Here is a 26,638-nt window from a genome sequence, read left to right as displayed (position 1 = left end):
GTATGGGCTTTTGGGGTCGAAGGGAGAAATGGCTGGTTCCCACTGGCAGGACTGAGGGCCTGATATTTGGCAGAACAAGCTTGGACCTCTGTCCTCAGATGCGTGGGAGGCCCCAGTGCTTCGGGGTCGAATTACATGCAAGAGGGCAAGCTGCGACCGTAGCTATAAATACCCCCTCGGACTCGGCAGGAGCCCAACGCTCCCATCAAGGGCCCCAGTGCTATATTCCGCAGAAAATCATCATCACTAGCGCTCTCGAATCTTAACAAGCGAGGCGTTGCCAATACCACAGATACCTTTATTGCTCCTGGCGCTCAAATCCCAAACCCATCTTCCCACCGTCCCATCCTCCACTACCCGAAAACTCAAACTCCCAGCATTCCATGCGGGGAAAACTACAACTCCCAGAAAGCTCTGCGCGCAGGCGGGCTCCAGGGAATAGAAGCCGAGGAATTTTCAAGGTTCGCGCGCTCGTTTGCTATTGGTCTTCAAGGAGGCGTGGCCACGGGAGGCCCGTGGCGGTGATTGGCCGGCAGTTCCTGCTGCTCAAGATCCCAGAGGAGGCGGCGGAGCCTGCGCAGTTCACGGTGCAGAGCATCGTCCGTCACTGGACCCGTGAGGCGCAGACGCGAGCTGCCCAAAGGCAGGATGAGGGGAGGGTGAGAGGAGAAGCTTTCGAAGATGTCCCCTGTGAGACCGAAGAAGACGGCGTTAAATTCTGAAAACGGGCGTGAAGCGGCAGAGAGTCGGGGAGAGCCGAGGCTGCGTCACGCCCAAAGGAAGGAAAAACTTCAATCCCCAGCAACTCCTGGAGCAGGGTCCACTCAAACGTGACTCCTGGAGTCCCCAAGCATCCTGAGAGTTGTAGTTGAGACTAGGAGAGGCCACTGTTGCCTGGGAAACGGGCGACGTAGTTGAGTTCTTGGGTCCGCGAGGAAGGAGGGTCTAGGAACTTAGTTTTATGGATTCCCTAGAGTGGAGGAGCCTGGGATCCGGACTCCTAGGTCAGGGTGGGTAGTTTGTAGGGGGATGAGGCTGGGGAGCTGAACCCCTGGGAAAAAAAGAGAGCTGGGGACTTGAGCTCCTATATCCTGGGGGAAAAAGGGGTTAGGGTCCAGCACTTAGGTCCTGGGGGAGGAGAGTGCTAGGGGTCCAGACTGCTGGGTCAGAAGGAGGAAGGGGCTGGGGATATGGATTCCTAGGTCCTGAGGGCAGAAGAAAGCTGAGAGCCCCAATGCTTGTGTCCTCATTTCTCCTCACCCGTGTCCACAGCATCTCGCTCTGCAGGGGGAGGGTCCCAGGCAGGTGGTGGCCCGCGGCCAGGACCCAGCTGGTAGTGGCTGAGCAGATGGTGGAGTTGAGCCGGGGTCAGCGTGGGGTGCTCCGTTCGTAGGCTGCTCCATGAAGCCTGATGGGAAGACGAGGTGAGAAGTCTACAGTCACTTTGGGGCAGCTGAAAAATCCCGAATGGGAGGGCCTCCATAAAAGGGGGGGAATGAACTGGGTAGACAGTGGTGTGCCTGGACGGTGTCTCCTGGGCCTGGTTGTCAGTGAAGTGCGTGTTGGGAAGGGCGTGCTCTCAGCTTTAAAAAAATGTGATTTGCTTCAGAATAAATGAGGATATGGGAGTAGGCAGGGGCAGAGAAGAAACAAAACTGGCCATTAGTTTATCACTCGTTTATATTCTGGAAGCTGCTGATGTGCACATGGGATTCATCATTCTACTGTGGCTGCTGTTTGCATCTGCGTGAAAATTTCTACAGCTAACTTAGCTGGCGTCAGCATCATCAGCGTGGTTAAACCCAGAGACTGGACCCAGATTGCCTGGGTTCAAAAATCCCAGCTTGGTGATTTATTACCTTCTGCAAGTCATTGGGCCTCAGTTTCCCCATCTGTAAATTGGGGGAGAATAGGAGCTACCTACTAGAGTTGTTATGAGGATTCGATATGGCAAGCTTCAAAAGTACTTAGAACAGTGCCTGGTGCTTATTCAACGCTCTGTACAAGTTTGATAAATAAAAATAAATAAACGAAGGCAAGTGACCTACCTGATTCTCAGTTTCCTTCTCCAAAAACAAAAAAAACAAAAACAAAAACAAAAAACCCTGTTATTGATAACCTACTTCATGGGGCTTAGTCAGCATTCAGCTAGAAATGCCAAGCAGAGTTTCTGAAATGCAGTTTATGTTCAATGAGTGTTTTAATCATCGCGTTCCTTGGTCTCATACCAAACTTCCTGAATCAGCATGTCCAAGGGAGGGGGCCCTGGAAACTATTAATAAGGCCCACTGGGATTCAGATGCAGCCCACTTTGGACACTGTTGTCGCTGGCTTCCTTCTAGCTGCCAATGCATGAGCAGTGGTGTGTGGGCTGGGATGGGATAACATGGAGTCCGAGGGGAGATCCCCAGGTGAGCTGAATCCAGAAGATGGTTGAGTGGGGCTGGGGAGTCTGAGGTCAGGGGTCAGGAGTCACCTTGAGCAGGGAGGTGCGGGGCACGCAGAGCAGGTTCACAGCCATGGAGAGTTTCCGGAAGAACTCAGTGGCAATGTCGCCCAGCCCAGCCCCCTGTAGCCAGTCCAAGACAAGGTCCAGGTTGGTCCGGATTTGGACAGCTCGGGACCACTGATAGAAAGGTCGGCCTTGACCTGGGGGGTGAGGATATGAAGGGCGATGGGTGTGTGGACCCTGTCCTCCTGCCTCCCAGATCCTTCCTATCCTTCAGCTTGGGATCGGGAGCTTGCGAGCTCTCCAGAGTCCCCAGAGGTGAGACCTGACTTGACGTGGGTCTCAGTGGCTCCTGTCTCTGCCTCCCTGCCCCTTCTCAGTCTGACCCTTACCTCGTTCCATCAGCGAGTTGAGAAGGGACGCATTGGAGAAGAAGAACAAGTAGCCAAAAGTCTGAGACACGAGGTCTGGGTGCAGCTCGCACTGGCTGGTGAGTTCCAGGGCTGCCTGGAACACGCCCAGGGTAGGTCTCAACCCCAGAGGCATGGCCTCCAGCTCCGCGCCGGGCCCTGGCAGCTCGGCCCCACCTGTGAAAGGGTTACTATCCAGGAGAGCAGGCAGCGTTGAATACAGAGTCTGAGGAGACACAGAGATGCAAACAAGTGATCAGACTACAACTCCCTGGAAGCTTCAGGGTGTGGTAGAGCATGAAGATACTAGGGCGCTCCACCAAAGGCTTCTGGGAATTGTAGTCCATTCCACCTTCGACACCCTAAGGGTCTCCATGAGCAAATCTCTACTTTCCAGATGGGTTTCTAGTATTCATCAGGCCTGGGACACCTCAAGTCTTAAGAAAGGGTTTCTAGAAGTTTCTTGGGTATTTTAAGACCACCTTGGTGTCTTATGGGACTTGTAGTTCTCAGCAGACACCTCAAGGAGGACAAAGGATACTGAACAAAGAGGCCCTCTTCAGTCAAAGAATTATTTATCCAGAATTCCCGGAGGAAAGGAAAAGAATGGAGAATCAGGAAGTGGGAGTGGGGTGGCAGTTAGCCAGTGGAAAGTAAGATCAGGCCAAGGACAGGAAATGAGGTCAGAGCCAAAGAAGAAACAAAACCACACTTGGCGGGGATGTACAGGAAGTGAAGCCTTGGAGGAAAGGGCTTCATAAATCAAGGCTGCTTGAGACTTAGATGCTATCTGTCCCACGAGATCCCCTTGCATTTTACAGCTGGGGAATCAGGCCCGCCATAAGCCAGGAACCCTGAGAACTCCAAGCAGCAATATTCAAGTCAAGAGTGGTGGTGGGGAACCGGGCAGAAAGTGCAAGATGAGCACTCCAGGGAGAAAAGGTCTCTGGTTCAGAAAAGGGAGTGAATTCAGAACTATAAGAAGTGAGGTCAGGGCTTGCCTGGTGGCATACTAGTTAAGTTTGTGCACTTTGCTTTGGTGGGCCTGGGGTTCACAGGTTCGGATCCCAGGCGTGGATCTACACACTGCTCATCAAGCCATGCTGTGGCAGCATCCCACATACAAAATAGAGGAAGACTGGCAACAGATGTTAGCTCAGGGCAAATCTTCCTTACCAAAAAAAAGGAGTGAGGTCAGGAGTGAGACACAGGAAGTGAGGACCGATTAAAGAGGACCTTTAGTTTAAATGACAGTGCCAACACTATTTCATCTATCTATATCTATATAGCTCTATCAGACTTTCAGTGACTGAAGAGTAGATTTAGAAAAAGGCAGCTTGAGAAAGTGAAAATGGTGATATAACCAGGTAGTGAGACCAGCCTGTGAGAGGAGACAGTTGCCAAGACAGGAAGAGAAGCCAGAAAGGCCGGAAGGGATGTAAGCTCAAACAGGAAGTGGTGTCAGAATAGCAGAGTGCCAGGGTGAAATGGGAAGTGATGTCACAGGACCAGGAAATCTTGCGAGGTCAAATAGAAAGTGACATCAGAGCGATGTGATATAGTCCAAACAGGAAGTGATGTTCTCTCAAACAGGAAGCAAGGGTCAAGGCCAACCTTGGTGAGGTAGTAGACAGACTGCTGGAAGGTACACATGATGACCTCATCCAGGAGGGCCATGGCCTCGTCACATAATTCCAAGTCATTGCAGAGCTGTGGGTCTGAGGACAGGCCTGGGGGTGAGAGGGAGAACCAGAGGCTGGCAGGCAGGAGCCCAGGTCCCCAGGTGCAGAGGACGGCAGGGGGCTTGGACAGGCCTGGGCCTGGGTCAGAGCTCACCCTCCTGGTCGGCCTCCTTCTCCATCTCCATCACCTTCTCCTGCACAAAGCTCAGCAGCTCCGTAGTGTTGGCCATCCACAGCATGAGTGGCCGCAGCTCCACGGACACGGCCTCGGGGGTCAAGGGCACCTCTGGGACTCCCTCAGGGTGGCTGGAGAAGGAGGAAGGATGTTTTGTGATCCTTGCCCAACACCCACGATAGTGTGCAAACCCTGAGATCTGGGTCTAATTGGTGACTGAGTCCAATCCCCATTTCACAGCTGGAAAAGCCAAGTCCCAAGGAAGAACAGAAATTTGCACTAAGAAATGCGTGGAGTAAACACAGGACTGGCTGCAAATCCCGACCTCTACATCCCTCTAGACCCTTCTCCCCAGAATTTCTCTTACTTCTCTGGCTGACGGTCTCCAATTTCCTTAATCTTTTCCTGTGGAACAGTAAGATCAAAATCAAGGTGAGGGAGATTGGGGAGAGAGGCCTATCAGTTAATACCCTGGTTTTTCTAGAAAGACCTTTTTGACAGAGACTCTCCCCACTTTTCAGATGGACTCTAACCCTCAAGCTTCGGAATGACCTCTCCTCTTCTTACCTTTTAAGACATGCACCCCCATGATTAAGAGTGGTCTATCTTCCTCAGGTCGGCTTCTGCTCAAATGGAGTTTCCTTCTTACCCCAAGAAAACCTTTTCTCTAAGTAGGCCCAAGCTCAAGAGGATGGAAACTCTCCCCTCCCCGAATGGTTTCTCCCCAGCCCTTCCAACTGTAGGTCTAATGGGTTCGTTCTCCCTTGCCTCCAAGAAGGGTCTCCCCTACTACTCCTCCAAGCTTCAGACCCAGTGGGCTGCCCGCTTCACCTCTCACAATGGACTCTCCCAACTTCTCTTCCAAGGGGATCTCTTCTCCCCCCCCCCCCCCCCCCCCCCGATTGGTTTGTTCCACTGTCGCAAGGAACGGTAGGTACTGTACTGCCTTCTCTTTCAGACACTGCGGAGGAATCCACAACTCCCAGCATCCCGTGGGGCTCCTTGCTTAATAGCCCAAGCCCCCTCCTGAGGAATCATGGGAGAGGTAGTTTCCTCCTGCCAAACTACAAACCGGTGGGACGGTGGTGAAGGGAGGCTGGGGCAAGGACCTGGGGCGCAGCTGGGGCTGGACGGCGCTTGGGGGCGCTCACCCAGACAGCCTCTTTGATGAGACGGGCCAGGCGGCCCAGCAGGCGCGGCAGGTGGCCCAGCTCCAGCTCCCGGGCTGAATGCTGCACGCACAGCGCCAGTAGCGTGGCGGGCCCGAGCGGCGGCAGGTCCCCGGCGCCCGCGGCCGCAGCGCGCACGATCTCGCCCAGCAGCGCCTCTTCCTCGCGCGGCCGGAAGCGCAGCACGGGCTCGCGGCCGTCCAGGTAGGCGGCCAGCGCCTCGCCGCGCTCCTGCAGGCCTCGGCCGCACAGGCGGCAGGAGAAGGCCCAGCCGGGGCCCGGCGGCGCAGCCCCGGGGCGCGCGGGCAGCCAGGGCGGCCGCGCCGGCCCGGAGCTCCCGGTGCGGGGGTCCTTGTACATGAACAAGAAGTGCTCGCCCAGCCCCAGCAGGTCACCCGGGTGCAGCTCGGCTTCCCGCAGCAGGAGGCACCCGTTGTGCGTGACCGGGGCTCCCCGGGATGGGCGCACCATGGCCGGGGGCTCAGGACCCGCCCGCACTGTGCAGTGACGGGGCAGGATGTCCGGGGCGTTGAGAAAGGTGTCCACGTACGGGGCCGGTGATCCACCGCGGGCCGAGGAGTTCCCGCCCCGGCCAAACACGTGCTGCTCCCGCGTCATCACGTACACCACGAAGTCCTGGAGGGAAAGTGGCGAAGCACTAAGAAGGACACCAATCCACGTGGAATGGATGGTTCCAAAGAGATCCCTTTCCCACAATCGCCTTTCCCATGAACCCCCTCCCTTGAATGAACATTCCCAAGGAGATCTCCTGGGATCCCAAAGGACTCATCAATTATCCCCACCTGCATGAGTGGACTCTTCAAAGGCACTTGAAGGACTGTCCTGTAACACCCATCCTGAAGACAGGATACTTACAAGGAAACCCCTTTCTTACAAGGAAACATGGGTTCTACCATTTCCCTCCCTCAAAGAATGGATGCTTCTTGGGAGATCTTTCCCCAATGCGCTCTCCCATATTCTCACCTCCTCTGAATGGACTCTTTCAAAGCAATTCCTTCCTACAGTGGATTCTCCGGTAACATCCAGCCCAAAGAATGGGTGCTTCCAAGGACATCACGCCCCCATTACTAAAATGGACTGTCCTGTTACCCTCACCCTCAAGGACCTTCCCAAGGAAGCCTTTTTTCTCCCAGGAACTCTCCCGTTTCCTTCCCCCCTGCCCCTACTTGTCCATCGTTCCACCCCCATGATGGAGGCTTCCAAAAACATTTCCCTCTCCCATAATTTCTCTCAATATTCCCAAAGCAGGGAATGGATACCTTTAAAGAGACTCCCCCTTTGAACAAAAGTTTCTTCCATTATCTCCGCCCCATGAATGTACACTTCCAAGGAGACCCCCTTTCTACAATGGGCTCTCTCATTTTTCCCCACTCCATGATGAACCCCATTCTATTTTTCTTTCAAAGCTTGGCACCTGAGCTATCATCTGTTGCCAATCTTTTTTTCTTCTTGTTCTCCCCAAAGCGCCCCAGTACATAGTTGTATATTCTAGTTGTAGGTCCTTCTGGCTCTGCTGTGTGGGATGCTGCCTCAGCATGGCTTGATGAGCAGTGCTAGGTCGGTGCCCCAGATTCGAACTGGTGAAACCCTGGGCCGCTGAGCACGCAGACTTAACCACTCGGCCATGGGGCCGCCCCCAATGAACTCAATTCTAAATAGACATAATCCTACAATGGACTCACCTATTACCCCTACTCCCATGATGGAAGATTCCACAGATGCTCTCGCTTCCATCAATATTCCCATCCCAAAAAAGGAAATCTCCAAGGAGATCTCCATGTAGTGGCTCTTCTGGTAATGCCACCTTATAAATAGAAGTTTTCAAGGAGACACTCTTCTTATAATGGAGTGTCTCATTTCATCCGCCAGATGAAGAAGTGCATTCCAGAAGACCCCTGCCTAAAAATGACTCTCCCATCTCTATCCTATAAAAATAGAAGAGCTCAGTGTGACTCCCTTCCTAAGACAGACCCCTCTGTTCTCCATGCATGTCTGAGAGAACAGTCATCCTGGTATCCATAAATTCCCGTCCTACACTGAACTCTGCCATCATCTCTACCCTGTGGATGGACGGTTCCAGAGAGACCCCTTCCTACAAGGGATTTGCTCATCTGCTTCTCTAAAAAAAATGGACCTTTCCAGCCTGAGCACCTTCTGAAGGTAGAATCTCTCATTTTCCATCCCTGTCTGAAGGAATGGAGTGGTCCAAAATACATGAACCCTTTCCTGAAATGGGCTCTCCTGTTCCTTAACCCAAGAAGGCACGCTTCCACAGCACGTACGATGAACTCTCGGCTACAGCCACCCATGAACAGACAAGTGCAAATAAATCCCTTTCTGTAATAAATTCACCTCTTACTCCTGTTCCCAAGGAAAGGATCCTTCCAATGAAGCCTCTTTCTTACAAAGAAATTTCTCATGAACCTCACCCAAAAGAACGGATGTTTCCAGTGTTTCCTCCTCTTCCTATAACAGACTCTCCTTTTCTTCCAGAATAGATCCTCTCAATTTGACCACCTTCCCAAATTAGACCCTACTATTCTCCAACCTTGTCTGGAGGAAAGGGCTGTTATAATATATGCAAACCCTTTCTGACCATGAACTTGCCTTGACCCCTTGCCCCAACAAGGAGGAATGAATTATTCCATGCAAGCTCTTCTCTGAATAGTCTTAACCTCTCACTCATATACACAGCCAAGGCACCTGACCCAATTGGGTCCCGCTCTGACGGCAAAAATGGAACTGTTCAGTAAGCTGCCCCACCTTCTAGACTGGGCTTTCTCATTGATCCCAGCAGTATCCATCAAGCTTGGCTGTGCCACTGTTACCCAAAGGTGGACAAAGCCGTAAGGATGATTGCCCCAAGCACACAAGTCTTTCCAATAATATACTACATTTCTATCGGTGAAATAATTCCCCACTGACGCCCAACTGCTAATGCTTTCTCCCTCTCTGCTCCCTAACACTCAAACATGTTCTCCAGTTATCACCCAAAAAGTAAAATAGAAGTATCAGTACCACCTGCCCCCATCAACAAGGGTCAAATGGTTCCAATGTAAACCATCACTTTTAAAAAAGGGATTAGTCGACTCCTTTCCAGAAAATATAGGCTTACCCAGAATGAGATCCCAGGCACCAATCAAATTGTCTCCCTCCCCTAGAAGACAGACTCTCCCATTACCTCCGCCTCAAGAAACAGATGCTTCCAAGGAGATCGCCTTTCTACAATAGGCTCGCCCACTATCTCTTGACGCGAAGACAGTGCTTTCCCTCAGCTTTGAATGAAAGGAACCAGTCCCTACTTGTCCCTCTAATAGAATCTTTCTCAGGCATCTGTCCTCCACTAACACCTCTCTCGTCTCTGACAATGCTATCTCCCACTCTGCAACCTGCTGGGACCACGCCTTCCAGCATACCTGAGACCACCGCGACTCAAGGAATTCTGGGAGTTGTAGTTTTGTCGCCCTTCAACCAAAGGATGGGGCATTGGGCTCTCCCGCTAGGACAGGCTGCGCTCACCTGGGCGTCCTGGTAGCCCTGGAGCAGCAGAAAGTAGGGGTGATTGCTGGGGGCCTGGATGAGGCACTGAGTCAACTGATCGAAGTCACCGGGGTCTGCAGGTCCGATTTGGGCGTCGGCTGCCCCTGGGGCCATGCTAAGGGCCTGTTGCCTGCGCTCCTGCTGCCGCCGCCGCCGACCCTGCAGGCTGAGCTCGGACACGCTACGCCGCAGGGACAGGTTTTCCGAGCGCTCCTTGCCCCCGGAGCCAGCCGCGGGCCCTGACCCGGAGCCGGGGCCAGGACTGGCCAGCGCCGCCCCCCCGGACGCCGCCCGGGAGCGGTTCTTCTGTGGCCGCCACGAGGGGGCGCCCGTGCCTGCGGAGAGAGATGGAGAGCGGTGAGGTCGAGACCGGGAAGAGTCAGAGACAGAGAGACAGACTGAGAGAGCTGGAGATTACAGAGACCGAGAATTGACTACAGAGAGGTGAGGCTGCTTCCCACATGCACGTTTTTGCATATGCTGTTCTCTGTTCTGGAACACACTTTCCGCGTGACTCCTACCCGTCTTGCCATTTTCAGCTCAGAAATTAATTCATTCTTTCAAATACTATTTCTTGAGGACCTACTATGTGCCCGGCACAGTTCTAGGCACTAGGGACTTTGCAGTGAACAGAGAAGACCCTGCCCCCAGGGAAATATAAACCACCTCCACCTGAACACCCTTCCCTGACTTTCCAAGTTGAAGCAGAGCATGGCCCCACTGGGCACTCTGGACTTTGTCTGGGCCCAGAAAAGCCCTGGCACATAGTAGGTGCCTAGTGGAAATGAGCTGAACCAATGAACTGATGTGTTTCTCACTAGGCTGGAAATTTAGGAGGGTGGGAACTTCACCTGTCAATGTCCCCACATATTCCTCCAGGTCCCTAAATAATGTGTGGCCCACAGTAGGCACTCAATGAATGCCTTTTGAAAAAAAAAGATAATGATGGCTATAATTGCCATTCTTAATTAAGCAATGTGCCAAGCCCTGTGCTAAAATCTTTTATATGGATTATCTCATTGAATTTTCATCTAGGAATCTGCTGAGTTTAACTGGCTAAGAACGAATCAGAATCCAAGTCTGAGTTCAAAGCCCGTGAGTTTAACTGCTACACCATTCTATCTCCAAAAAGGAGACTCTGAAACAGAAAAGTGGTTCGAGGGCTCCCTGAGCAGGCCCCTAGCCCTGTGAGCCAGGCACCACCCCTGCCAGGCTCTGCCCAGCACTTGCTATTTCACCAGTGGCGCCACCTCCTGATCCAGGCCGGGCCTTCTCAAAGACCAAGCCAAAGATGAGCACAACTTTCCTTGGCCTCTGCAAACGCCTCTTCATTTCCCATGTGCCACCCTCAAGCCCCGCTCACACGTTGGAGCCAACCCAGCCCGTGGCACCTGCTCCAAAGCCCGCCCCTCTGAGGCTCTGCCATTCTTAGGTCCTGATCTAGCAGCCCAACTCTGCTCTCCCCCTCCTAGGTTCCATCCACATAGGCCCTGCCCCTCACTAACCGCTTCAACCCACTGCTCTGGGAGGTCTCTTGCCCCAGGGATCCGCGCCCGCACGCATCTGCCCCACCCAACACCTCTTGCTCTGGGCTACTCTATTCCACAGGCACCGCCCCAGCATCATCGGCCCGGGCTAGCGGCTCTGCGCGTACCCCAAGGGCATCATCCTCTGGCCCAGCCCATCTGGCTGACCCAACCCTGCCCTAGCTCCGCCCACCACTTGACCCAAGGCCTATAGGTCCCGCCCAGTCTTCGCGGGCCCCGCCTCCAGCCCGCCTTCTGGTCCCACCTGCCCCGCAGGCCCCGCCCTGCCCACCCAGCCCCAGCCCCAGCCCAGCCCCCATGCCGGCCCCGCCCCACCGTGGCTCCGCCCCCAAGCCCCGGCCCAGCCCTCCCGCAGACCCCTCGCCGCCGGCCCCGCCCCCAGGTGCCCCAGGACTGCTCACCGTCGCTGTCCGCTGCCCCGAAGGCCTCCTGCTCCAGGCGACGCGCCTCCTCGCGGCCGCGCAGCTCGAAACGCCGCGCCCAGCCGGGCCGCGCCCGCCACAGCTCCTGCACCAGCAGCGGGCGCTCCGCGTCGCCCAGCACGCGCAGGTGCTCCGCCCGCCACTCGCCGTTGCCTGCGCCGCCCGCCGCGGGCCGGCCCAGCGCGTCGCACAGCGCGAAGGCGTCCACGCAGCCGCTCTCGCCCGGGCCGCCGCCGGGGCTGCCGGCCAGCCCGTAGCGCTCCAGCGCCTCGGCCACCAGCTCGCGCGCCGTGGAGCGCGCCGTGGCCAGCACGCTCTTGTAGTTAGCGCCCGACGCCAGCCCCGCGCCGAAGATCTTGAGGACCCCGGGGGGCGCTGTGGCGCGGGCGGCCAGAGGGGGCTCGGGGGCCACGCCCGCCGCCAGCTCCGGCAGCTTCTTCTCGCTGGCCCAGCGCTGCGCGCCCCCCGGAGTCCCGGGGCCTCCCGCGCCGCCGGACCCCGTGGCCCCGGTTCCGGAGCCTCGAAAGAGCTGGGAGATGCGCTTGGCGCGGCTCCCCGAGGCGCCCCCGGCCGCCTTGACCGCGCCCACTCGCCGCAGCTCCACGTGCGGCGGCGGCGGCGGGGGAAGCGGCTCGCTGCTGCGGCTCCCCGTGTCGGAAGACGAAGACCTGGGAGGCCGCCAGGGAGCAGAGGCGCGGGAGAGGGACCCAGAAAGGCACGCAGAGACGGGGGTGGGGGTTACAGTAGGAGGGAGGTGGGCACAGACCCAGATGGAGGAGACAGAGACCCAGAGAAGGAGAAACAGAGACCCAGAGAGAGAAGGCAACAGAGATTTAGAGAGAGAGGGCGACAGAGACGCACAGAAGAGCAAGAGACACGGGGTGTAAAGAGTTGGGGGGTAGGCAGAGGCAAAAAGAGAGAAAATAAATAAATAAATAAAGGTAAGTCCCACAGAAGGAAGTTTCAAGAGTTGAGCAGGCAGGGAAGGAAGGTAAATCAAAGCACTGCTCCTATGTCCCCATCCCTGTGTCCATCCGGCCTAACCAGTCCCAGCACTTCCCCCACCAGGCCTTATATCGCTGTGGCCCAATGTGTGCCCCCTCCCCGCCCCCCGCAATGTGCGCCAGCTTGCTTGCCCATTCAGATCAGGAACAGGAGCCAACCCTTTCAGGGTCCCTGGCATTACCCAGTGCAAAGACGGGGTCATAAACAAGGACAGATGAGAGGTAGGTGGGGGTCTCGAGGAGTTGGGCACTCACTTGACAGAGGCAGCGCTGGGCCAGCGCCGCCCCAGCTTGGCCAGCTGCTTCCTGGGGGAATTGATCCACAGGCCCACCGGGAGATGGAGTTTCCCGAAGCGGGGGCTTCCGCCCTCCTTCCGTTCACCAGATAGCATGGCCCTAAAGGAGGGTGAGCGAGGCCCCAACTCCTGAGGCCCCGAGTGGTGGGGATGGGTGGAGGGGGACCTGGACCCCTGAGTCAGGGAGGAAGGGCTGGGGCTCAGACTGCTGAGTTGGGGTGAAGGCGAGGGATGGGAGCCTGGACTCCTGGGTGCTGGGATGGGAGGTAGCTGGGGACTGACTCAAGGGTCTGAGGGAGGAGGGGTCTGAACTCCTGGGCCCCAGGGTCTTACCCTGCTTCGGGTCCCCGCAGCACCCGGGGGCCCTGGCTCCGCTGGCCTGGGTTGGTTCCTGACCCCACCGCTCCTGTTCAGCCTCTGCCCCGGCTCCTGGCACTGGGTGGGGGACAGGAAAAGGCGAGAGGAAACCCGGCAGGAAGAGCGGGGAGGGGGCGTCCTGTGAGCGGACCGGGCCTGGGGGAGGAGATCTGGGTAGGGCTGGCCCTGCCCCACTCCTTGATTCTGGAATTTATATCCCAGCCTGTGAGTCTCTTCCAGGACCTGGGGGGCCCCCGGTTCCCAGCCTCTCCTTCCTCAGGCAGGAGGCCATGCCCAGACCTCTCTCCTCTGGAGGAAGGGAAAATTAGGATGAGACCCGAGGAGTGAGTCAGATACTTAAACAACCAGATAAATCTTTATTTGCTCCTTGATTTCATGACTTTCCCTCTGGAACTTCGGGGTGTTGAGCAGCTTCAGTGCCCGTGTCAAACCAGGACTTTATAGAATCAAGCATCTTCCCAGAACGAGAGCAAAATATCCTGGGAGGAGGGTGGGAGTGCAAATAGCGGAACCAGGTTAGGTCCCAACCCAGTGAGCAATAGCCCTCCCAGCTTCCCGATATTGGACTTCATCCTAGTCGTCGTTACCCAAGTTTAGCCCTCCTAGGTAAGCCCCGCCCCATCCCTTAGATAAGCCCCGCCCCATCCCTAGGTAAGCCCCGCCCCATCCCTTAGGTAAGCCCCGCCCCATCCCTTAGGTAAGCCCCGCCCCATCCCTTAGGTAAGCCCCGCCCCATCCCTAGGTAAGCCCCGCACCATCCCTTAGGTAAGCCCCGTCCCATCCCTAGGTAAGCCCCGCACCATCCCTTAGGTAAGCCCCGCACCGTGCCCTAGGTAAGCCCCGCCCCTTCCCTTAGGTAAGCCCCGCCCCATGCCCTAGGTAAGCCCCGCCCTGTTTCGAAGCCCCATCCCCAGCGGAAGTTCAGCTCACAGACTTCCGAAGCTCCCAGAACCCGCGCGGCTTTAGGTCGATGGAAACCCCGCCCCTCACCCCAAGCCCTGGCTTCTTCAGCGGGCGGCTCACACGGTGGCAGCGCCGGCGATCAGCACCACACAGCCCCAGATCAGCAGCCCGAGCAGGCGGCCTCTCAGCATTTTCACAGGATTCGGAGACTGGGACAGCGGATACTGGAGGCTTGTGTTCGACTGGGGGTGACCCAAAGTCACCTCACCCTGGTTTGGGATGTCTGTTGACGGTATCTCCTCCTCCACTCTTTGGGGCAACACTGATGGAAAAGGAGGAAGGCCCAGTCCTGGGAGGGCGCGGAGGTCCCGCCAGGGCCAAGGCCAGTTCTCCCCACCTCATCCCGCCTCAAGCACCAGGCCCTCCAGGAGAAAATCCCGCCTGCAATTGCGTGAAGCCGGAACACAGCCAGAGGGAGGCCTGCCAACACCGCTAGAGGCCACACCCAGGGCAGGAAGCCACACCCCGACAGGAAGTTATGCCCCCATAGGCCACGCCTCTAAAGTTGACAGCCCCCAACCCCAAGACCCTGAATCCCACGACTGACTCTCAACTGCCCAGCCCGGACCTGTGACGTGGAAATAGATGATCGTGGCTGGGTCGGATTGCACGGTGCCCAGCTCACAGCGGTAGGTGCCTTGATCCTCTGGACCCACCATGGTCTTGGTCAGAGTGGGCTCTTTCCCCTTGGACACCAAGGTCTCATCATTCTTCCCCCAAACCTAGACCCAAGCTCAAGGGGTCACAGAGGCCTGGGGAATTCAGGGGTCGGGGGAGTTCAGGGGTGAGAAGATCACAGGGCCTCGGTGGGGGAGATGCGAGTCCAGGGTGTGCTAGTCAGGGCATGGGGTCCCCAGGGGGTCGATAGAAGCCAAACCTGGTGAGTCATGGGTCATGGGGGTGGTGGGGGCAGGCCTGTGGATACAGGGGCCAGGGGGCTCACACAGGCCTGCTGGACTTGGAGTTTAAGGGTTACAGGAGTTGGAGGGCCCCACCCTGTAAAAGCTGTAATCGGTCAGGCCTTCAGAGGCACGATGCCAGTTGAGTTCACAGTCCAGAATCATGTCCTCCTTTCGATGGACCTTGACTTGACGCTCTGGGGATGAGGGGTTACTGTGGCATGTTCCTTCACGCTTCCTGGCCCTTCCCCAACCCTCTTCCACTCGGTCTCGGCCCGCCTTCTCTTGTCTGCTGGCTCCGGTGTCCGCCCACTCTAGACTCAGTCTCCCCTCTGGCTCCGCCCCTCTCGCGCCAAGCCCCGCCTGCTGGGCCCAGCTCTCACCCCCGCAGTCCGTGGACTTTCGACAAGCGTGAACCTGCTTCTCACAGTTACTGCACCAGATCAGAGTCTGTAGCATCATACCTGAAGGCACAGCGTCAAGGCTGGAGTCGCCCACTAAGAGGCGGGGCTAAAAGGAGAGGGCAGGGCCAAGGGCTGGGGCGGGGCCCTGTGCCCGAGCCCCGGGAGGTCAGTCCTAGGGGCGGGGCTAGAACGCAGCCCCGGAGGAAGCCGGATCTAACCAGCCTCAGTTCCGAGTGCCGACAGAATGTCACCCGCTCCCCGAGAAGTCCGAGGTGCGGAAGAAATCCTGGAGACCCAGGAACCTCTTAGACGCGGAGAATGTAGAGACACCGAGAGTCCAAAGGGGCAGGCGAAAGGCTGGGTATTCACGGGGCAGGGATGAGGGACAGAGGACCAACGCCCAGAATCCGGACTCACCACATTTGTTGGGACAAAAATCTGCCTCGGAAGAAAGAGAAAAAAATGAGAATCAGATTTCTAACTCAAAGCGGATGACAGAGGGGGCGAAGGAAGAGGCTGGGGGCTCTTGGGTTTGAGGGAGGAAGGACCCGGGTGCCTGGACCCCTGGGTCTGAGGGAGGAGAGGGTTGGGAAAGCTGAGAGATCGGACTCGGAAAAGCAAGCGGCTGGGGACAGGGCCAGCTGGGCTGTGGAAGGAGGCTGGGTTGCCGGCTTCCGGTTTTCCCTCACCCTCTTTTTGAAAGTGAGCAGCGTAACTGGCAAAGGTGTCCTTTTGCAGGCTCAACATCCAGAACAGCTCCTTCACGAAGAGCTCACCTAAGAAGAAGCAGGATGACGCAGAGGGGTCCACCCCCCCGCACCCCCCCACCCCTCTCCCCGCCTGTCCCAGGCGTGAGGTACAGGAAGTTTGCCTCTGTCTGCAAAGCCTGGCATTCTGCTTTTGGGCCTTCTCAGAGAAGAATAGTGAAAATGGATGACCATTTAACATAATGCTGGCCACCGGACTAAGCAAGAACTGGGATGAAGGCACTGTTATGGTCTCCATTTTAGAGATGAAGAAGCTGCGAAATCTCTCGCTCAAGGCCACACAGCTAGAAAGTGACAGAGCCAGAATTTGAACGCAGGCAGTCTGGCTCCAGAGCCCAGTACCTGACCACCAGGTGGCACCAGCGATTACTTCGCTGAGAGATTCTGCAGCCCTCCCCTGGCGACTCTGTGCATTTACCTTTTACATCACTTTCCGTGATGCGTTTCAGATCCTTCAGCAAATTCCAGGATGCCTTTTTCAGTGTGGGCTCATCTGTGGGGGGAGATAGAACCCCAGACTCCAGCGTTACTGTCTCATTCGCTCGCCTAGTCTTAGAAACTACAATACCCAAGGGGCCACTGGGCAAGAATAGGCCTGGTTAAGGGATTACCCGCCCGTTGCCTTCTGGGAGTTGTAGTTTTATTGCACAAAATTGCTGCTAAGAGGTAAGGGAACACGGTATTTGCTGGCCCTGGAGAACGCCGGCATCTGCATCCCAGGCTTCTCCATTCCCGAACCCAGGAGTCCACACCTCCAGCGCTTTCCCCCGTGCACCCAGCAATCCTAGCCCAAGACCCCTCCTTTCCCAGGTCCCAAAAGTCCGCGCTCCGCCCTGCCCTCACCGACGACCCCCATATAGGAATCCTCGTCAAACGGCAGTTCCTTGAAATTCTGCACGGCCTCCTTTACCCTTTTCATCACGTTTTCGTGATGCTCGGGCGCCAGGTGGCCAGGCAGGTAATCCTTCTCCAAGGAGTTTAGCGCCTCCATGACCTCTGAATCACACGTGACACAGCCCCGCGCAGAAAGCAGACAGCCGGCCAGCGCCGCCACCAGTAAAGGAAGCCGCGGCCCCATCGCCGCCAGAGCGCGCAGTCCGCGCACACCCCGGGGGAGGGTCTTCTCACCCCAAACCCAGAGGAGGTGAGCGCCAAACCGAGAGAAGCCCTTCCCTGAGACACGGACCCGCGATTTGCAGGCTGCACCCTTCTCCTTAGGGAACCGAGGAGTCCCACCCTAAACAGCCGCTGCCCGACCTCGACTCCTGACTGTTGTACCCTCAAACACTAGAGTTTGCTGGAGAGCCCTAGACCACCGCTCCACGTCCTTCCATTCTATTTTCCCACCACTCAAAGTAAGGATCCAGGGGGCGACGGCGAGGTTGGTTGCGTGGTATAGGGGACTTTTGACTGAGATCGGAGTCACGATTAGCTCCTGTCTACAAGGCACTCCCACAGCCTCCGCCTTCTAGCTTCCCACAAGGGACCGAATTCCCCAGAGATATTCCCTAGGGTTCCCTTGGACCCGCCCAGAAGCCCAACTCCGAGTCTGATTGGACCCCAACAAAAGGAGGCCCCGCCTATCACTCTATGATGTCACAGAAGCGACCGCTGTTTCAGACTAGAACTTTCCCAGCATCAACAGAGAAGGAAGTACCCTGTCTGCTCTAACTTTCCAAGGCCAAGGAACGGGCTTCTGGCCTTCAGCTTGCTCCTGTTCCTGGGCTCTAGGACCCAGGCTTCGGGTTACATGCCCACCGCCCTTAGGAAACAGCGGCTTTGAGACACAACGACGAGGGAAATGGCCCTTTCTAGCCCTAGGACTACGACTCCCAGAAGGCCCCGGGGTCTCTCCCTTACTGATTACCGCAGCCAACCCCATAGTTCCATGGGAAATGTAGTTCAAAAATGATACGCTGCCCCCACCCCTCCAGCCCCCCACCTCCACCCCCGCCTCCACTTTCTCTCCCCAGTTTCTGGGACTGGATGCCAAGGTCTCACAGGAAGAGAGGGTCTGCGAGTCCCGACGAAAGGAACTGGGGCTCAGAGACCACAAGTCACACAAGTCCGGCAACAAGAGGCTGCCAGATGTGGGCAGGGACAGTACCCCAAGACATGACTCCTGAGAGTCCCCGGAAGTTCCCCACCTTTCCCCCTGCTCACTCGCTGACGCACACGCTGGTGCACACAAGACTCCAAAAAACGCAGACACAGGAGTTGGTGAGGTGGACTTTTAATACATACCTCCATCTCTCCCACCTACGGCCGCTGAGTAGGGAATGGCCCCCCAAAACTCCCTGAGAAGACTAGAAAAGGGGCTTAGATTCCTCCACAAAACTGTAATAAAAATATGTACCTTTAACCCCTTCAAAAAGCACCGAGGGGCTCCTGAAATCTGAGTCAAGAATTCCAATCTCCTTGGCCAGACCCTGTGCTCCTGCCTGGGTCTGCGGCCAATAGTCGGGTCTGCATCCCTTTGGATCCTTTCATCCTTGACTTGCCCAAAGCCAGATTTAGTGGTTCTGTGAAGTCTGGGGCAGACAATGATTGCCAAGGGGCACAATTCCAGGGATTTCTGCAAGCCCGGAAGCCTTTAGACCTGCTGACTTCCAGAAAAATCTATCCCATCCCCCACAGCAGCCCAGCTTAAATGGGGAGGGGCAACCCCAACTCACAGCCAACATGTGCATGCCTGTCTTTGGCAGTTTTTGAGCTTAAAAAAAAAGGTTTTCTGGGGCCGGCCCAGTGGTGTAGTGGTTGGGCTCATGGGCTCTGCTTCGGCTGCCTGGAGTTCACGGTGTCCGCCTCGTCTGGGCTGGGCACGGACCTACGCAGCTCTCAAGCCATGCTGTGGCGGCATCCCACATACAAAGTGGAGGGAGATTGCCGGAGATGTTAGCTCACCAATGATCTTCCTCAATCAACAAGAGGGAAGGTGGCAACAGATGTTAGCTCAGGGCTAATCTTCCTCACCAAGAAAAAAAAAAAAGTGTCCCTGAATTTCTGGAAAGCCTTGCACCAGAAGCTGCAGCGCTTCCGCAGCCATCCCTGTCCCTCACTTGCCACATTTTTAGCCTCTCTGCTCCCCAAAAAAGTCTTTGTGGTTTGTTCAGGGGCAGAGGTGGGATAGAGTTGCATTCTGCTCACCAACTGCCCCAGCTACAGACAGTCTGTCTTCCATCAATCTTTCTGGCAGTGGTGATATGCTGAGCTTCTGGCTGTACCTTCATTAGATTCTTTGCTGAAGTTGTCTGGATTCCAGAAGCCCATGCCCTCTGGAAGGGCCCTGCAGGGTTCCAGTTGGTCCTCTCTAAGTCTCCCCTCTAACAGCACCCCAGAAATACAGAGAGGGAGCTGGTGAGCACTTGCTCTGGAACACCGCTGAATTCCTTCAATACTCCAGGGGAGGAGAAACAGCTCTTCTAGAAACATCCAAGGTGGTCAACTAGAGGGGGGAGTCCCCTGTTCCTGGGGGACAGCCATGTAGAAGTACCCTGGGGAGGGGCTGGGAAGAGCAGGTGGGCACTGTGCCTTCTAGAACTGCCATGAGTTTCTCCAGACACAGCCAGCCATCAGGAATAGATCTTCGGATGGTTCTCGAATGTTCAGGCAGTTGCAGAAAGCCCTCCTTTCTTTCAAAGTCTAGCCAGCTCTGGAAGCTGCTAGGCCTCCAGAGACCCATAGCGCTGGCCCTTGATTGATCAGGCTATTCCAAGAAGTCTCCCGGCCGGTGTCCGGAGGGGAGACAAGTCTGCATTAATGCCCACCCACTCCGGCAGGAAGGCAGCCTCCGGTTTAAAGATCTTCAGGAAGTTCGAGTCAGGCAGGGTGAAATTGGCCAGGTAGACGGTGTCCCCACCAGCCAGGTAGGCGGCCCAGAAGCCGAAGGTGCCAATCGTCATGATGGTGTGGTTGCACTGCGTGAGCAGCGCAAAATCCTTCCCGGGCGAGGCCTCCAGCCCGTTGCCAGCAAAGATCACGTCCCCCCGGGAGGTGTCAATGTTTTGCCGGCACCAATCCATGCCGTTGCTGGTGACCACAAAGATGGGAGCTTCATGCCGCACCCGAAACCAGTCCATAGCCTGCTGGAGGTAGGCGCGATCGCCCACCACGCCTTTCCAGAGCTGGGGCATAACCTGCAGATAGTCCCCTCGGCGCACGTGGACACCCACAAAGGTGCTCGGCCGGCCCCCCGTGCGGCCCAGGCGGAGCTGACTCAGGAAACCCTGGGCGTCTTGCCGCAGGTGGTCGTGCAAGGTGAACTGGCTGCGGACCTGTTCCCGGATGTGGTGGAAGAAGGTCCAGGAGGAGGGGAAGCCGGTGAGTTTCAGCACGGGATGCTCCACGTGGGCGTACTCCTCCGACATCCAGTCATGCAGCTGCAACTTCAGCCAGGACGTCTGGCTGTCCACCTGGGGCGACAGCACAGGCAGGGTGATGCGGAACACGGGGGCCAGGGTGGCATGCATGGCGGGCAGGATGAAGGCCTGGCGGCCGTTGAGCTGGGCCAGGGCCAGCAGCGTGGCATACTGCCCCATCTGGTTACCAAATCGGCCGTCTGGGTGGATGGTCCAGGTTCCTGTGAGGGAGGCAGGCTGCTGGGGACAGGAAAGGGAGGCGTTGGAAGTCATCGTTGTGCCCGACAGGCAGAAGATGGCCACATGAGGTGTCCCAAGGTGGTGGGATGGACACAGGGCAAACAGGTCTACACCGTCGTGAAAGAGGCCTTGGTGGACGTAGAGGAAGGCGATTGAGGAAAGAACACAGACTAGCAGGAAGATGAGACAGAGATGACGTCGGCTGGGGGCCCACATGGCTGCAGGGGAGGAGAGTTGAATTAGCAGATGCTGGGAGCCTGAGAAGTAATGTCAGGGAGCAGACGCCTGAAGGAATGAGGAAACTAAGGGGTCAGGCCCCTGGGTCTGAGGGGAAAGGGGATCAGAGTCTAGGACTCCTGGATCTGAGGGAGGAGAAGCTGGGGGCTTGGAATTTGGGGGGACGGGGATGGGAGACGAGGGAAAATTGGTGGTTTCCAAGACAGCAGTGGTCCGGGATCCGGCACCTCATCTTGGCGTCTCCTTCTCTGGGCCTGAGAGGCTCACTGAAGCTGGACAGTGTTCCATCAAGTCCTGTCTCAGGTGTACCTGTGTATGAAGGGCAGAGTCCACCACTGACGTGCCGGGAAGCAACAGGCCAAGAAGAACTTGCCAGGCTTGTAGGCCCAGGACTCCAGGAGGGATCTCGTTTCCTGGAGGGGCAGGAGTTGTGGGTTGGCGGTGAAGGAGACTGGTCGGGTCATAGGGGGTTAGAAGTTGGGGGCGCACCTCCTGGGACTGAAAGCCCCGATTGCTGGGTCGGAGGCATCCGCAGCTCCCACTCACCTGAGCTCCTGCCGGGTGGCAGATCCACAGACGGCCTGGTGTGGCTGGAGCGAGCGGTCTGCCAGGGCGGCCCACATACGGCCTCTCGCGGAACCTGGGACTCCAGGTTCCCGGGCCCAGCAGCCCTCCCCTCCACGCCGCCTCCCGGGACTGGCTGCGAGGGCTCGGGGAGGGGAGGATGGAGAGCGGGGCGAGGTCCGGTATTAACAGCCTCCGCCCTCCAGGGCAGGCAGATAGCTCCGAGCCGGAGCCCCGCCCCCTCCCTGCCGCCGAGTCCTGGGGCCCCTGGCCAGGGTGCTAGCCCCCGCCCTCGGCCCTCCCCAGACCCGGGGACCGCGACACGCCCCCTCCTCGCCGGCATTGGCCTGCGAGGAGGCTCCGCCCGGGGCAGCCCACCTGGCCGTATCCTTCCGTGGACACGGAGATCCAGCGCCCAGCTGCAGTGCTGGACCCAGGTGTTCCGGTCTGCCCTGTGCATCTGGGTGCGCAGAGCCCGGCCACGCCCCAGCCGCTGGGAAGGGCCGGGACACCTGGTCCCGGCGGAGAGGGAGGTCCCCCGCCCCCTGCCGCGTCCTCCCGGGGGAGATGGAGAACCTGTTTGCCAGGCTGCTCCAGGAGCGGAGGGAAAAATCCCTCCAGCTCTCAGGGTCCCAGCGTGACGGCCTCCAGCCCGAAGCTGTCCCGGCGCCCCCCGAGGGCAGCCGACCCCCAGATCTGCCCCGCCCACCCGCAAATTTGAGGGTCCCGGCCCCCTGACTCTCCTTTGGGGGGATTCCAGGATCTCGCGCCTGACTACTACTTTCTAGACGGGCACGTGGCCAAGGCAGCCTTTGCCGAGGACAGGACTGAAGAAAGCCGGAGTGGAAGAGAGCCGGCCTTCCCTGCCTCCCGCGGAGGTTTCAGCTGCCGGCGCAGGACAGAGGCCTCCCTCCCCTGCAGACCTGAGGCTGTTCCCGTGGTGCAGGACCCTCCCCCCTCCACCCACCCAGCCGAGCACTCCGACCATTGTCATTCAATCAACCAAAGTCAAAGACTCTGGAATCCGACTTCACGCATCAGAGACTTGACCACAATTTCTCCAAACGCAGGAAACCCAGCCCCCAGCCCCCTCCCCCCTCAGCCCCCGGTGACCAGTCTCTGGCCTGTAGGTTCCCGGAAATAGCCCACCCACATTCCCTTTGGGCTCTTGGGTCTAACTTGCTCCTCAGCCTCCTCAAGAGCCTGGCTCAGCCGCCAGCTCTGAATCAGAGACTCATCCTCGCTCCCTCCCGCAACTCCCAAGCTATTTTTGGAGCATCTGTCTGGACCTGTGGTAGCCTCTCTGGTGAAAGAAACACCAGGATTGCATCAGGAAGGAGGAGGAGGCCTGGACCTTGGGTGTCTGGCCAGGGGTTAGTGAGGCTGAGGTTGGCTCGAGGTCAGCGAGAGGCTTCCAGGCAGGACACCTGTGTCCCTGTGGAGGACACTTGGTCATGTAGCAGTTGCTGCTTTCCTGATGATCAGGGAACCTCGGTGACCCCCAGACACCTGCAAATTCAGGTGGAATGCAGAAATTCCAGGGATGGGACAAGGTCTGCGTCAGATGGTTTTCTAACATTCCAGCCCCCTCCTGCAGACCCAGGGGTCCAGGCCCCCAGCCCCTCCTCCCTCAGACCCAGGAGTCTGGGCCCCCAGCCCCTCCTCCCTCAGACCCAGGAGTCTGGGCCCCAGCCCCTCCTCCCTCAGACCCAGGAGTCCAGGCCCCCAGCTGGAAGGACCCCCTGATTGCATCATCCGTTCTGGCTGCCCTGGCCACGGTGGAATCCTAGCTCCTGCCAAGTGGGTCAAATATCATGGGTCAGGCACAGGGAAGGTGATTGGGCGGGTCTGTCCAGATATAAATTCCTGAGCTTCTGCATCCATCCCGAGAGACTTGGCTGTCCTCTCAACTGGGAGTCCAGGTGCAAGAGGACCCAGGCACTCGGCTGTCTGAGCGGCAATCCGTGGATCTGCTTTCCCAGACACCCAGGACCTGAAACAGATTCTACACCGTCCAGCTCTTCAAACCCTAGACCCCAGACCTCGCCCGAGGACGTGAGCCACTGATGGACTGGGACAAGACGGGGTTCAAGTACCAGGGACTGTGGGTCCCTGTGCTGGCTGTCCTTCTGCTGGGAGCCTGCCAGTCACACCCCATCCCTGACTCCAGTCCCCTCCTCCAATTCGGGGGCCAAGTCAGGCAGCGCCACCTCTACACAGATGATGCCCAGGAGACAGAGGCGCACCTGGAGATCAGGGCTGACGGCACTGTGGCAGGAGCTGTCCACCGGAGCCCAGAAAGTGAGTGTGGGGGAAGGGCCGAATCCTGAAGGAGGAGGGGTTGGGGCCCCAGGATCTTGGGTCTGAGGGAGGACAGAGCTGAGGACCTGGACCCCTGGGTCTGAGGGAGGAGGGGCTGGGGCTGGACTCCTGGGTCTGAGGGAGGAGGGGCTGGGGGCCTGGACTCCTGGGTCTGAGGGAGGAGGGGCTGGGGCCTGGACCCCTGGGTCTGAGGGAGGAGGGGCTGGGGCTGGACTCCTGGGTCTGAGGGAGGAGGGGCTGGGGCTGGACTCCTGGGTCTGAGGGAGGAGGGGCTGAAAGCGGGGTCTGGAAGAGGAGAGAGCTGGGAGCCTGAAGTCCTGGGTCTGAGGGCAGAGGGACTGGGATAAGGCCCTCTGAACCCCTGACCACTTTCTCCCCTCAGGTCTCTTGGAGCTGAAAGCCCTGAAGCCAGGGGTAATTCAAATCTTGGGAGTCAAGACATCCAGGTTTCTGTGCCAGGGGCCCGACGGGACGCTGTACGGATCGGTGAGTTTCTGGGACCCCCTCCTTGCACTCCACCCTTCCTCCAACCATCTTCGCAATCTGGGGTACCACATCTCGAACCTGTGGCCCCAGGCCACACTTGGCTCTATGCTATCTGTGCGCCGCAACCTCACCGAAACCCCTGGAGGCAGGAGCTGTTGTTAGCAATGTTTGCAAGAAGAGTAAACTGAGGCTCAGGCAGGGACATGACCAGCCCCAAGTCATGAGGCCGTGAATGGCAGAGTGGCCTGAGAGGCCAAGTCTTGTGACTAGCCACCGCTGCTGACCACACGTGTTCCTGGGAGTCTGGCTCATGCTGGGCATGGGGTCACTCAGGGAACCGATGGCCTGTAAAGTCACCAAGACCCTGGGTGGTAGCCAGACACCTCTGCTTGGCCTTAGCTTTGACCTGTCCCTGGGCTGGAATGTTCCTCTTTGTGAAGCGGGGACAGGAAGGTGGGCCTTGCAAGACTGCGCTGGCGTAAAGGAGGAGCCTGACCCTGTTGTGTCCTGGAGGAGGGGGTGGGCGGCCTGGACTCCTGGGTCCTGCGGCAGCAAGATGCAGAGGAATCTCATGTCTCCAATCTCTGCTCATGTCCCCTCAGCTCCACTTCGACCCCGTGGCCTGCAGCTTCCGGGAGCTGCTTCTCGAAGACGGCTACAACGTTTACCAGTCTGAGACCCTTGGCCTCCCACTCCGCCTGCCCCACCACAGCTCCCCATACCGGGATCCGGCCCCTCGGGGACCCGCCCGCTTCCTGCCCCTGCCAGGCTTTCCCCCAGCACCCCCGGAGCCTCCAGGGATCCCGGCCCCCGAGCCCCCGGACGTGGGCTCCTCGGACCCCCTGAGCATGGTGGGGCCTTCACGCGGCCGGAGCCCCAGCTACACTTCCTGAAGCCACAGGCTGTTTATTACTGGGTCTCCTCTTTATTTATTGGGTTATTTATCTTATTTATTTTTTTATTTTTCTTACTTGGGATAATAAAGAGTCTGAGAGGAGGATCAGAGTGAGCACGTGTGTTTGAGGGAAGAAATGGGATCTTTCTCCTTGTTCCTCATTGATCCCCAAAGTCCCTCTGCCCCCTGTTGCTGTAAGGCTGCTGGAAGGTCCCAGCCTCCCCCTGAGCCTCAGTTTTCTGTTCCGCTAAAGTGTCCCCGGGGACTCTGGACTATCCCTGACCTTTGACAGGACAGAACTTGTTATCTCCACCACCCCATCCCCGCCCCTAACCTCCAGTTAGTGTTGTGGAACCATTTCTCAGGGGTACCTCAATAGTGGGATTCTTTTTAGTGACACTGCAGACCCACAGCCTCATGGGAGATGTAGTTTTCTGGATTCATTTAGCACTAGGAATAGGAAGACATCTCGGTCCTCAGCGCTAGGGGAAGGACTCCTGCACCCTGGGGGTGTAATTGGTGCTAGGATGGCACTCTTGGGCCCTGAGGGATCAGAGGGCTGGACATCTGGACATCTGGGTCTCAGGAGAACAGGGGAGTGGGAACCAGGACAGCCTGGTCTGTGGGAGGAAGGACTGGGGGCCCAGACTCCTGCTCTGAGAGTGGAGGGACTGGGGATTGGAGTCCTGGGTCTCAGGAAGAGGATATGAGGGTCTGAATGCTTCCAACCACGTACTTATGGGCTTCGGAGTCTAACTACTGTCAGTGACATCCTTTCACAAGATTGGAACTTTGTCCAACCACTAAAAAGAAAGGATAGGGGGCCAGCCCCATGGCCGAGTGGTTAAGTTTGCGTGCTCCACTTCAGTGGCCCAGGGTTTCACCAGTTTGGATCCTGGGCACGGAACACGGCACCACTCATCAGGCCATGTTGAGGTGGTGTCCCACATGCCACAACTAGAAGGACCCACAACTAAGAAAATATATACAACTATATACTGGGGGGATTTGGGGAGAAAAAGCAGAAAAGAAAAAACGAAAGAAAGGATAATCAGGGCTGGCCCGGTGGCGTAGTGGTTAAGTTCATGAGCTCTGCTTCAGCAGCCTGGGGTTTGCAAATTCGGCTCCCAGGTGTGGACCTACACACTGCTCATTAAGCCATGCTGTGGCAGCATCCCACACACAAAATAGAGGGAGACGAGCATAGATGTTAGTTCAGTGACAATCTTCCTCAAGCAAAAAGAGGAAGATTGGCAACAGATGTTAGCTTATGGCTGATTCTCCTCACCATCCGCCAAAGAAGGATAATTAAGTAACACGACAGAGGTGGTAATCATTGCTACAATGACAATCATTACCATATACAAGTGTATCAAATTAACACGTTACATGCCTTAAATTTACACAATG

At 57.3% G+C, this 26,638-nt stretch overlaps 4 protein-coding genes across 11 annotated transcripts; 1 reads left to right on the top strand and 3 right to left on the bottom strand.

The window, feature by feature from the left end:
* Nucleotides 1-277: 277 nt before the first annotated feature.
* RASIP1 (Ras interacting protein 1) lies at nucleotides 278-13,155 on the bottom strand. 2 transcript variants are annotated; one of them, XM_046684008.1, is made up of 12 exons: nucleotides 13,049-13,155; nucleotides 12,675-12,815; nucleotides 11,395-12,083; nucleotides 9,426-9,781; nucleotides 5,868-6,521; nucleotides 5,084-5,121; nucleotides 4,696-4,847; nucleotides 4,474-4,589; nucleotides 2,842-3,085; nucleotides 2,477-2,649; nucleotides 1,261-1,408; nucleotides 278-688 (listed from the first exon to the last, which is right to left on the bottom strand). In XM_046684008.1, exons 2-12 carry the CDS (start codon nucleotides 12,809-12,811, stop codon nucleotides 489-491), a joined length of 2,907 nt encoding a protein of 968 aa, XP_046539964.1. In that variant the 5' UTR covers nucleotides 12,812-12,815; nucleotides 13,049-13,155; the 3' UTR covers nucleotides 278-488. The 2 variants fall into 2 exon arrangements, with proteins under 2 accessions (XP_046539964.1, XP_046539966.1); XM_046684010.1 differs by having other exon boundaries at nucleotides 4,474-4,577.
* Nucleotides 13,156-13,458: 303 nt separating this feature from the next.
* On the bottom strand, nucleotides 13,459-17,922 carry IZUMO1 (izumo sperm-oocyte fusion 1). 2 transcript variants are annotated; one of them, XM_046684012.1, is made up of 9 exons: nucleotides 16,970-17,922; nucleotides 16,545-16,619; nucleotides 16,049-16,135; nucleotides 15,777-15,797; nucleotides 15,339-15,419; nucleotides 15,052-15,152; nucleotides 14,625-14,778; nucleotides 14,117-14,318; nucleotides 13,459-13,572 (listed from the first exon to the last, which is right to left on the bottom strand). In XM_046684012.1, exons 1-9 carry the CDS (start codon nucleotides 17,202-17,204, stop codon nucleotides 13,467-13,469), a joined length of 1,062 nt encoding a protein of 353 aa, XP_046539968.1. In that variant the 5' UTR covers nucleotides 17,205-17,922; the 3' UTR covers nucleotides 13,459-13,466. The 2 variants fall into 2 exon arrangements, with proteins under 2 accessions (XP_046539968.1, XP_046539967.1); XM_046684011.1 differs by having other exon boundaries at nucleotides 15,052-15,419; nucleotides 16,049-17,922.
* A 317-nt stretch (nucleotides 17,923-18,239) lies between these two features.
* Nucleotides 18,240-21,982, bottom strand: FUT1 (fucosyltransferase 1 (H blood group)). 6 transcript variants are annotated; one of them, XM_046684344.1, is made up of 3 exons: nucleotides 21,508-21,805; nucleotides 21,271-21,374; nucleotides 18,240-20,942 (listed from the first exon to the last, which is right to left on the bottom strand). In XM_046684344.1, the coding sequence occupies exons 1-3, from the start codon at nucleotides 21,582-21,584 to the stop codon at nucleotides 19,828-19,830; spliced, it is 1,296 nt and encodes a 431-aa protein (XP_046540300.1). In that variant the 5' UTR covers nucleotides 21,585-21,805; the 3' UTR covers nucleotides 18,240-19,827. The 6 variants fall into 6 exon arrangements, with proteins under 6 accessions (XP_046540300.1, XP_046540304.1, XP_046540303.1 ...); XM_046684349.1 differs by lacking the exon at nucleotides 21,508-21,805 and adding an exon at nucleotides 21,904-21,974 and having other exon boundaries at nucleotides 18,241-20,942; XM_046684348.1 differs by lacking the exon at nucleotides 21,271-21,374 and having other exon boundaries at nucleotides 21,508-21,590.
* A 1,468-nt stretch (nucleotides 21,983-23,450) lies between these two features.
* FGF21 (fibroblast growth factor 21) lies at nucleotides 23,451-25,226 on the top strand. Its single transcript, XM_046684350.1, has 3 exons — nucleotides 23,451-23,826; nucleotides 24,230-24,333; nucleotides 24,936-25,226. Exons 1-3 carry the CDS (start codon nucleotides 23,592-23,594, stop codon nucleotides 25,224-25,226), a joined length of 630 nt encoding a protein of 209 aa, XP_046540306.1. The 5' UTR covers nucleotides 23,451-23,591.
* The last annotated feature ends 1,412 nt before the right edge of the window (nucleotides 25,227-26,638 follow it).

The sequence above is a fragment of the Equus quagga genome, chromosome 13 (genome assembly GCF_021613505.1).
Source record: "Equus quagga isolate Etosha38 chromosome 13, UCLA_HA_Equagga_1.0, whole genome shotgun sequence".
Taxonomy (NCBI): domain Eukaryota; kingdom Metazoa; phylum Chordata; class Mammalia; order Perissodactyla; family Equidae; genus Equus; species Equus quagga.
This window is presented reverse-complemented; position numbering and strand designations above follow the sequence as displayed.

What these genes read in the sequence shown, in the direction of transcription:
- RASIP1 (XM_046684008.1), bottom strand. Translation starts at nt 12,811, where the DNA reads ATGCTATCTGGTGAACGGAAGGAGGGCGGAAGCCCCCGCTTCGGGAAA. An exon ending in AGGGCTACCAGGACGCCCAG is followed by an intron (nt 6,522 to 9,425) that starts GTGAGCGCAGCC and finishes CTTTCCCTCCAG; the next exon opens with GACTTCGTGGTGTACGTGAT. An exon ending in CTGTCTACTACCTCACCAAG is followed by an intron (nt 3,086 to 4,473) that starts GTTGGCCTTGAC and finishes GTGTCTCCTCAG; the next exon opens with ACTCTGTATTCAACGCTGCC.
- IZUMO1 (XM_046684011.1), bottom strand. Translation starts at nt 16,364, where the DNA reads ATGGAGACCATAACAGTGCCTTCATCCCAGTTCTTGCTTAGTCCGGTG. An exon ending in TGCTCACTTTCAAAAAGAGG is followed by an intron (nt 15,798 to 16,048) that starts GTGAGGGAAAAC and finishes CTTCCGAGGCAG; the next exon opens with ATTTTTGTCCCAACAAATGT. An exon ending in TTTTTGTCCCAACAAATGTG is followed by an intron (nt 15,420 to 15,776) that starts GTGAGTCCGGAT and finishes CTGTGCCTTCAG; the next exon opens with GTATGATGCTACAGACTCTG.
- FUT1 (XM_046684344.1), bottom strand. Translation starts at nt 21,584, where the DNA reads ATGTGGGCCGCCCTGGCAGACCGCTCGCTCCAGCCACACCAGGCCGTC. An exon ending in GCCACCCGGCAGGAGCTCAG is followed by an intron (nt 21,375 to 21,507) that starts GTGAGTGGGAGC and finishes CTGCCCCTCCAG; the next exon opens with GAAACGAGATCCCTCCTGGA. An exon ending in ACTCTGCCCTTCATACACAG is followed by an intron (nt 20,943 to 21,270) that starts GTACACCTGAGA and finishes CCTCCCCTGCAG; the next exon opens with CCATGTGGGCCCCCAGCCGA.
- FGF21 (XM_046684350.1), top strand. Translation starts at nt 23,592, where the DNA reads ATGGACTGGGACAAGACGGGGTTCAAGTACCAGGGACTGTGGGTCCCT. An exon ending in TGTCCACCGGAGCCCAGAAA is followed by an intron (nt 23,827 to 24,229) that starts GTGAGTGTGGGG and finishes TTCTCCCCTCAG; the next exon opens with GTCTCTTGGAGCTGAAAGCC. An exon ending in ACGGGACGCTGTACGGATCG is followed by an intron (nt 24,334 to 24,935) that starts GTGAGTTTCTGG and finishes ATGTCCCCTCAG; the next exon opens with CTCCACTTCGACCCCGTGGC.